The 9,564-nt window shown below is 42.9% G+C and overlaps 1 protein-coding gene across 1 annotated transcript; it reads right to left on the minus strand.

Moving 5' to 3' along the window:
* Positions 1-309: 309 nt before the first annotated feature.
* LOC115373513 (neuronal acetylcholine receptor subunit alpha-7-like) lies at positions 310-8,195 on the minus strand. The gene is made up of 10 exons (XM_030071951.1): positions 8,136-8,195; positions 6,551-6,690; positions 6,356-6,400; positions 5,986-6,095; positions 5,762-5,841; positions 5,332-5,499; positions 3,568-3,762; positions 2,986-3,072; positions 2,389-2,498; positions 310-2,289 (listed from the first exon to the last, which is right to left on the minus strand). The coding sequence occupies exons 1-10, from the start codon at positions 8,185-8,187 to the stop codon at positions 1,459-1,461; spliced, it is 1,818 nt and encodes a 605-aa protein (XP_029927811.1). The 5' UTR covers positions 8,188-8,195; the 3' UTR covers positions 310-1,458.
* Positions 8,196-9,564: the final 1,369 nt, after the last annotated feature.

Below are 9,564 nucleotides of genomic sequence, written 5' to 3' on the forward strand. Positions count from 1 at the left end.
ACTGTGTGGCAGACTGCGTAGCACTGGGGTGACTTTATAATTCAGAGTTGTTATATAAAACCTGCAAAAATGTAAAAGCTCAGCCATTATTTTGTATTCACTAAGCAGTGTCCAATTCGAGGTCTACAGAACATCTGTGTGTCCCGATGGCCTTGCAGATGCGTGACAAATTAAAAGTCATGCTTCTCTGGCTCCTCGCTTTGGCAGGGCGTTGTTTAAAAATATTGACTGAGCTATTAAAAGGTCATAGAAATGGCTCACATAAATTCTTTTCAGGTTGGATTTGCTTTAATAAAAAGTGTTCTCTTTGCTATGTAATCCTCAAACCTGCAAACACTCAATGAGTTTCTCAATTAGTCCACAAGCCATGATTCAAATACCAGTGAGACATTAATAGAAAACATTGAAAGAACAATGCATGAACAAACAGCATGAGCAGGAAGAGGCATGTTCTTTCATGGGGAAAGTCAGGCTTTTCAAGTTCAGAGAAAAGAATAAATCGCCTTCATGTTTTTCATGGAGAGCACTCACAACGAAAGTAAGTGTACTCTTCTTTGGTGTACTTGAGCAATGATGTGCAAATATGCTGCACAGGACATCTCAGCCCCTGCCTACATTGGCATACCAGTTTGTTTTTCGCTTACATACAAGTGTAGGGTTTAAATACATTCAGCTATCCAGGAAATACCCACTGATCACAAACATCTCATTAATAACAGACCTTCATTCAAGTGATCATTGCTTATTCAAAGCATAACACAGTGCTCACAATGGTCAAATCATTTCATTAGCCACAGATATTTCAAAACAGATATCAAGTCAGTGAGACCATTCTGTTTTTCCATTTCTCATTCATATAAAGCAGGAAAAAATTACACTTTTTCTCTGTGTTTTAATGAATCAATACCTTTAGATTTAGTTTTTGTTTCAAAACATGATCTATAACTCATAAGATGATTGAGATAAATTTTTGTCCTTTGGTTTGATAAGCTATGGCTATTTGCAACAAGCTACATTATAATGAAAGGTCTAAGATCAATTGGTGAGTTTTTGGAGGAGAAGGTATTTAACCGCTGCCCTTGTATGTCAGAACCAGCCAAACATACTGGCACACACTGATGTGCTAAAACACTCTGTGAAGAGTGAAGCTTGTACATTATCATGTAAATATTTGGAAAGAGTTTTCACTTACTTTCATGACAAGTGCTGTCCGTTGTTCATGGATTATTCATAACCTGAAATTGGTTCTCTCTAGTTGAGCACATTCCTCTACTCTGGATTACTCTAATGTTTTTGAAATCTACCTCAAATCCTCAATTTGCACACACATCTGAATTTACCAAAGTCCACTCCAGCTTAGCAAAGGGGAGATATTTGCTGTTCTGTGCCCAGTCAATGTCATTAACAGCAATTGTGCTTCCAACAAATCCCTCTGTGTTTCTTCATCTCATGGTCTTCTCAAAGGAAGTCTTTTGACAGTGCTTCCCCAAAGTTGGGTGCAGCCATGAGGATGGCGATGGTGCAGATGATGTTGAAGACGCTGAATCCAACCAGACACAGGCGGTCAATGACGGCTGCAGCAAACTGCCACTGCTCCGCCACACTCAGCTGCCGGTCCTGCTCGCGGACACGCTCCACCAAGAATCGAACCTCCACCAGAAGGGCCTGCAGCTGGGTGTCTACTGGCCCAGGTCGGATTGCACCACCGTGAGAGTGTATGGAGCTCGCTCTTCCTGCTCCACTTCCAGCCTCAAGGCCACTGGGACCAGAGGATGAGGTTGAAGGGTCGCGGTGTGGGGATGCAGGAGTTTGCTGTGGGGTGGTCCCAAGCCTGGTGGGTGAGACGTGGTGTGTAGGTGTATCTCCAGTAGCTCCTCCTCCTGCTACCTCTCCTCCTCCTCCACCAACACTCCTCTTGTTCCTGCTTGGCTGAGCAGGCTCCAGTTCTGCAGTCTGGAAGCCCATGTAAGGCAGATGACCGTTGGGCTGAGGATGTGGGTTGAGGCTGAGATCTCTGTGGCTGGGATTAGGGAGGATAATGGGCTGCGAGTTGGGCCGTGCCTGTGGATGGCTGAGCTGGGCCAGGCTGGCCTGCAGGGAGGTGAGGCTCTGGGGGATGGTGGAGGGAACTGGGGTGGGGGTGGTAGTGGTGGTAGTGGTGGTAGTAGGGGAGGACAGGCTCCTGCTCTGAGAGTCTGCCTGGCTGTGGGGAAGGATGGCGTTCTCTCCCTCTCCTGGTCGCTTCATCCGCAGGAACCAAGGAACCCACTGGAGCAGAACCAAGTTCACCTATGAGGCACAAAGACCGATAAGTAAAAAGAAAGTGCATCTATACAAATATTCACATCTGGACACATGCAAAGAATGAGTAAAAGGGATCTAACTCACCCATTGGGGTATGTGTCCACTGTTTGGGTTGTGGTGATGGAACTGAAGCACAATGACTGTGGCTACGACAGACATCCCTACAATCACCATGGTGCTGGCAAAGTACTGACCTGAAGGAGACAGTAGAGGAGTTCATGTCATTCATACAAGTGCTGAGAGACACTGCAAAAACCCCCAGAATTCAGAGATATCATTTTTTTTTTTTTTAAGAATCCAGGTGACACTTGACCAAAATGAAACATATGTGGGTCATTCTTAAATGTTGCAGAGCACACCTTTAAATACAACCAAATCCAGATGTGTATCCAGATGTATCTCTTCTTTCACAAGTCCAGATCTTGCAAGCATCTTTGCTAACATGCTCACACCAGCATTAATTAAGACGAGTTTTAGTCTTGGTCACTGTCTGGAAAAATATTCAACCAATATTTGTGTTTCTTAAATATCTTTTGCACAGACTACACATTTTTGACCCATTTTATAATATATTGCTGAAACACTATCTCTGAACAAATACCAAATCAATATTACCTCCAAAAATCATCAGCACCACATATGGATATATACACACACATAGAAAGAGAAGGAGTGACTGACCAATCAGCGGTACAGAATCTGAAGTGGCAGGCATAATCTCTGCTACCATCAGCATGAAGACAGTCAAAGAAAGGAGAACTGTGATACCTGGAGGCATACAGGAGACAACAGGGAGCAGAGGGTTGCAGGGAAAAACTTCAGAGACGACACTTTGATCCACCTATTGGAAAGTTGTATTTGGTATGCTACACTTGATGTCTCTCCACAATCATACATCTGTCTTACTGACGCTCCCAGGGAAACTCATTCACTTTTACCCTTTCTCATCTTCTCTCCATTTTCTCATCTCTCCATTTTCTCTCTCCCTCCATCTTGGCCCTCCTGTCCCATCCTAAAATCTCTATCTAGGTGACATTAAGTGCTTGTTGTGATGCTGACAGACACAGAAGGTGAGAGAGCGAACGAGAGTGGGATGCAAACCATTCCCTTCACGGGAATGCAGCAAAGCATGTGAAGCTAGAAGTTTATGTTTCAAAAATGTTTTATTCTACCTAATTACAGCAGGTGCACCTTTATTTTCCTTGTTTTGATATTCCACACCAACCATCCATCATTAAGCTCGTTCTAGTTCTTACACCTCACCCAGGCTGATCTTCTCCCCAGAGTTGGCAGGGAGCAGAAAGACCACTAGGGTCATGGAAGAGAGGAGCACACAGGGGATGAGTAGGTTCAGAGCGTAGTACAGGGTCCTCCTTCTTAGGGTCACCACAAAGGTCACATCAGGGTAGGGCTCCGCACAACAGTCGTAGAAAACCTCATTACGGCCTCCAGGCACCTCTGAGACGAAAGAACAAGACAGACAGAGAGAATGTGAGACATTATTATAGAAAACATCACTGGGGGTAAGCAGGAGAGCAACATCTAAAACCTGATGAGGCACATTTGATCACAACCATCTGGTACTCTTGAGAAACAGTGGCTGAATAAGATGGAACAAAGTGTTGAAAGGAGCAGAGAAAAGATTATGGTTAGAAAAAGAAAGACAAAAGATGAAAGACAAAGGCTAGCCAAAGACTATCGATGAAAGAGCCACTATAAGCTACAGCAGAGATAAAATGGACTTTAGAAGAGCCTGATCTGAAGGTATGAAATCCAGTCGCTGTTTTTCCAGTTTCTAGGACAGGGGGCCAAGACATGAAGGTACAACGCCCAAAAGTATAGCTGTAATAGAGGTACTTAAAGTCCACCTGCCCTCAAAAATGTGCTTTTCTTATGTTTATGTCCCCTAAATTGTCTGACCATGATGATACTGACTAGTATCTGTGCAAGGTTTGTGACTAGGGAGGTGTTATTACAATCCTCTACTGAAGGTCGAGGTGTCTGTGCACACAGTCTGAGATTTAGATGGACCTCAGGCCAGCTAGATTTGGTACATCAAAAATCCCACAGCCAATCTCATCAACTAACAGGGTGGTGCTTTGCACATCATTAGTGGCAGCTCTGCCAGTCGCAGTACTGTTGCTGGACTGCTGGAAATCAACCAACTGGAAATGGCTGATTTTACACGAACAATATTAGTGTAGAATTTTTTTCATGGTTAGATTAAAAAGTATGGCACAACTTTCACAACTGTCGCAGGATGGGACTTCCATGTCCTGTGAACAGAGCTCTGGTTACAAGCCAATATGCCAGCAGGCAGGGGGGTGGGCAGGGACAATTTGCTTCTTCATAGATCTGTGCATTCTCAGTGAGTTTAGAGTTAAACTGAAGGCACAAAGGAAGGTTTTTTCATGAAAAAAAAAACCTTCTAAATATGTAATATTGATGAACAGAGATTATTTAAGAGGGTTGTTAGGAGCTTAATAAATGACTGAAGAGGACTTTAGTTTAGTCAGGAACTTCTTACTGATGCACTCTGGTATTCACAGTATATATTCACAAGGTGTTACCAGCCATATTACACTTCACAAACAGGCCGGTATATTTAACTAAGATGTATTCACCACATCTGCAGCTCACTTTGCTGCTATTCTAATGCATGACATACAAATTCTGCTGCTCCTGCTGCTCACTCACCACTACACAAGCTACCACCTGCTTACATCTGCTTTCATGTGGTGGTGGTGTCTGCTAGGCCTTCTCCCTGATTGTAGTGTCATTGCATCAGAATGCACCAGGAGTACATTAAAGCAGATCTATTCTCTGCCAAAGCCAAACGTGTCTTGCCATATCAATCTCTTTCAATCAGATATTATATCAAATATGAGTTCTCTTGACTAAAATATTCTGTAAGTAGATACAAACAATCCTGATCTGATCACAAGTACTGCATTCTTGTAACATGACAGAGTTTATAGGTACGAAACAAAACACTTTGTCATCCAGTGCCTTGACAACTGTTCTTACCCAAAAGATCCCACTCGCCATTGGGCATGTATCCTGACACATCTGCCTCCTTCATCTGGATGTCCAGCAGCCAACCATCAAATGTCCAGGAGCCAAATTTCAGTTCACAGCGCTGGATGTCAAATGGAAACCATCGCACGTCTACATTACATGTGCTGACGAATATTCCTTGGAGAGTAAGAAGAAGAGGAACAAAAGAAGCTTAGAGGTAAAGCATAAATCAAAGTCTACGAAAATCACTCTATTATGGAATGGAACAAAATCCGAATTAGAAAATGTTATCTTAGGGCAGCCATCTGGAGGTAAGCTGAAAAAATGATATTAGTTTTGCACAACAAAACTAATTTGCTGGAGCGTAATAGGCATACAGATCGACTCCAACTATAAAGTATGGCTTTGAGCAAAACATGTTGATCGCTGGAGGTCTTACCTGGAGGCAAATACTCACAGAAACCACTGGAGTTGACCAGCACATTGGTTTTGAAGGTGGCATCAAACTTATCATGAGCACTGGATGACAGTAACACAGCGGTGATTAGGATATCATCAGCAGCTCTGTGTATGTGTGTGTGTGTGTGTGTGTAAGAGAGAGAGAGAGAGAGAGAGAGAGAGAGAGAGAGAGAGAGAGAGAGAGAGAGAGAGAGAGAGACATACCTGTTGTACAGCAGTATATCAGGTGTCCAGACCTGGTTGGGACTGAAGCGCAAGTTTTTCACTCCAGGATACTCTGACTGGTTCCACTGGAGGTAGTGGTCATACCACTGCTAGGAGACACAAGCACAGCACTGATGTTACATATAGAAACACTACACACACTCTCGGACTGAGGTTTGGTGAGGACCTCAGGATACAATATGCCTCATAAAACATGGGTCACAATGTTATTTCTATCAGAGCAAAATACAACCTACTGCAGAACATCTGGGTACACTAATAAAATAGTAAACATATTACATGAAAAATTAGTGATAAATTTACTTGCAGCAATTACATTCTTCTTATTGTTATTTACTGTTATACTCACCATCTGCAGCCAGGCATTTGTGGTAAGAATCTGGTTCTTTTCATCCTAGCATGACCCACAAAATACAGGTGAATGAGTGTGTGAGTACATATGGTGTGTTGAATGTACTTTATGAGTATATAAGTGCATTGTATTTGGAAACACAGGTAAACGACACATTTGTGTGCTTGTATATGAGCGCTTTAGGAGCCATACCACATCCATAACCTGCATGAGAGTGAAGGAGAATCGAACGGTGAGAGGCTGAGAGTCATTGGCCACTGGCCGCTCCATGGGGTTGTAGTCCCTCAGCAGCTCCCTCAACAGATAGCGCTGATGAGGACCCTGCTCCGACACTGTAGGGAGGTTGGCATGGGGGAGGAGATGGGAGAGGACAAGAAGAGGGAGTTGCAGCAGAAAAGAGGAGAAAAAGGGAAAGTGACAGTTAAAAACAGAGAGCTGCATTCAGGCAGATGGGGAGAAATGAATGAAGGCAGAGCAACAGCCATGGGAGGCTGTTATAACAATGACAGAGGGCTGGCTTGGGAAAAGGTGGCATTGAAATTGCAGGTCTGATTCAGTGAAAGAGAAGAATGAACAAACTAAAAGGAAAGGGACACACAAAAGAAAGAAAGAAAAAAATGCAACAATACAAGAGGATACACTTTCAGAGGTATAACAAAAGAAATGTTTACAGACAGAGTTGCTTTTAAAAAGGAACAAAGACATATAGTTAAAGCAGATCAAATGGGACAGGAAAAAGGGAACAGAGAATGAAAATGTGCAACAGAAAGAGAAAAGAGGCAGGAAGAAGCGATCGAGGGCAGAGTAGAAGGAAAGCACCCAGCTAGTCCTAATCAATTACTTGTGTGATTGATCACCGGCAGACAGTCCGAGTCTTTCTGCAGCTGTAAAAATGTCAGTTTCATTCCTTGCAGGAAATAGTGATGCCATCAAACACTGAACCACCCAAGACAGACACACACAGCACTCGCAAGATTGAGAGAGAGAGAGGAACTTTCTCCCTCCACTATAACTCCACCAGGACTTCTTGACTCATTCTCTATAAGGCATTGTGATGTGTAGGCAGCTATCATTGTTGGATCTACAAGCCAAGCTCAATACCCTCGAGCACTGTGTCATACTACTACCTGCTATTTTACAAAAAGCACTTACAGTAAGCGATACATGGCTTCTAACTGGTCAAGGATTAATGCATGCTGTGCAGTGTCACATCCATATTCACCAACTAGATCATGGTGAATGCTAGTATAATTCAGTTGAGTACTAAGGTATTGGTAGAGGAGCTACAGATGGTAAATCTATAATTCAGATTGATAGTCCCTGATTTTCCACAACAGTAAATTAACCACTAGCTGCACCATAATCACTATGCCTGACAATAATATGGATCCATGCTTTCTTTCTTCCTCTTTCTTCATGTATCCATCTATCTATCTATCTATCTATCTATCTATCTATCTATCTATCTATCTATCTATCTGTCTATCATAAAATTCTGGGGTGCGCAGCATTATTTAACTCAGCCATGCAGAGTGCAGTTAAAATTATTGCATTTCATACTGTTGCTGGCTCATCACAAAATAAATCATTTTTTTCCTCTGGCAATACACCAACAGACAAAACACCCTATCCACTCTTTGTGTCTAAGTGAGCTGCTGTGCGCCCACTGGATAAGGAACACGGTGCTCGCTTGCACACACATGGCAGAACACAAATGTAGAAAACAAGCACTTGTTCGAGCACAATCTCACTCAAAGCGTCAAGGAAAGTCACTCACCCTGGAGCAGAGCTGCCACTATGAACAGCCAAAGAGACACAGCCTGCAACATGCTGCACTCCTCAACATTAAAAGAGAGAGGGAGAGAGAGAGAGAGAGAGAGAGAGAGATAAAGGAGGGGAAGACAAGGAGATGGTGATACAGAGAGTGATAAAGAAGTAAGGGGGCTGGAGAGAACGAGAGCTAGACTGTGGAAAAGAGGTGGATACCAGCAAAGTATGACCGGGGAAAGGAAAGGGGGAGAAGAGGGCAGGAGGAGAGAAGAAAAAAAAGAAAGAAAAAAAAGAGAGAGTGTTTGAGAAAGAGGGTGAGTGAGTGAGAAATGCAGTGAGTAGGTTGTGGCGAAATAGATCCTCTACTGAAGCAAACGGAGTATGTTGTCAGAGCAGATCTGATACCCTGACCTATAATCAACTCACCTATCAAGCCTCTCTGCTCATTAGCTCCTGCAGACTTCCTCTTTCCATACATCTGTCTCCACAGGTTAAAGACCTTCTTCTTTCACATTTTCACCCTTTCCCCTTTGTGCCACATCTAAGTGAAGGTCTTTAATGGGAAGCCAAAGAGTTACGGAGAGTAGATATAACCTAAGAACAGTGAGAGAGGACAATGGCAAAAACACACCACTGTCTTAGAGAAGAAAACAATGAACTGCACTAATTATTTTTTGCATTCATGCTAATCAACTAGTGTGCAAGATACTCTAATTTAGATGTATAAAACCTTGCAACTGGTTGACTCTGACATCAGTGGATTCGTGGAGTGATGCTGACACCCACTGGATGTGTCAGTAAAGTGCAAAACCTCACTTGCCATGCAGGAGGCGTAGATACATTTGTCAAAAGCCACCTTGCAGATGATCTTGAAAGTGTCCTATATTGCATAAAAAGGCAATTAATAAAGAGGCCAAGCTCCCTGATGTGGTTTACCTGTTTGTACCAGAGGTGTGGCAGAAACAAAGCACCGGGTCACAGAACCATGCCAGAGACACCGCGCGTCTGTCCATGCAGAGTTCAGCTGATATGAGACCGACCTTATCTCATTACTGTCTGATTTTAACATGAGCTGATAGCCATGTACTGTCTCTTTTGTTGTGTAATAAATCTGTGCTAACTACAAAACCAAGGTCGATACCCACAATTTCAAGGTCAGTGATTGTCACTGCAGATCGGACTTATGAGAAGAGTAAATAAATAGTTTTAAAAATAGTTGTGGTGTTGGGCAAAGGCAAAAGGTAGCAGCTTGATTTTTGGTCAGAAGTGAGTTGGTGTTGTTTTTAGAATGCGAAAGACCTACTTTAGATTATGTACAAATATCCTGTATCCTCTGTTATTTTGTTTGGGAAGGTGCATGTACAGGAACTATTAAAAGCAAAAATCAGAAACCAGAGAAAACAGGGCAAAAAGGAGTAACTTCAGTTGAAGTGTGC

This window comes from Myripristis murdjan, chromosome 16 (assembly GCF_902150065.1).
Source record: "Myripristis murdjan chromosome 16, fMyrMur1.1, whole genome shotgun sequence".
NCBI lineage: Eukaryota > Metazoa > Chordata > Actinopteri > Holocentriformes > Holocentridae > Myripristis > Myripristis murdjan.

Bases quoted from the DNA above. Each gene is read 5' to 3' on its own strand.
- LOC115373513 (XM_030071951.1), bottom strand. From the start codon at position 8,187: ATGTTGCAGGCTGTGTCTCTTTGGCTGTTCATAGTGGCAGCTCTGCTC. The intron at 6,691-8,135 runs GTGAGTGACTTT...ACCTCCCTACAG, and splicing joins AGTGGCAGCTCTGCTCCAGG to TGTCGGAGCAGGGTCCTCAT. The intron at 3,763-5,331 runs GTAAGAACAGTT...CTTTCGTCTCAG, and splicing joins TGGCGAGTGGGATCTTTTGG to AGGTGCCTGGAGGCCGTAAT.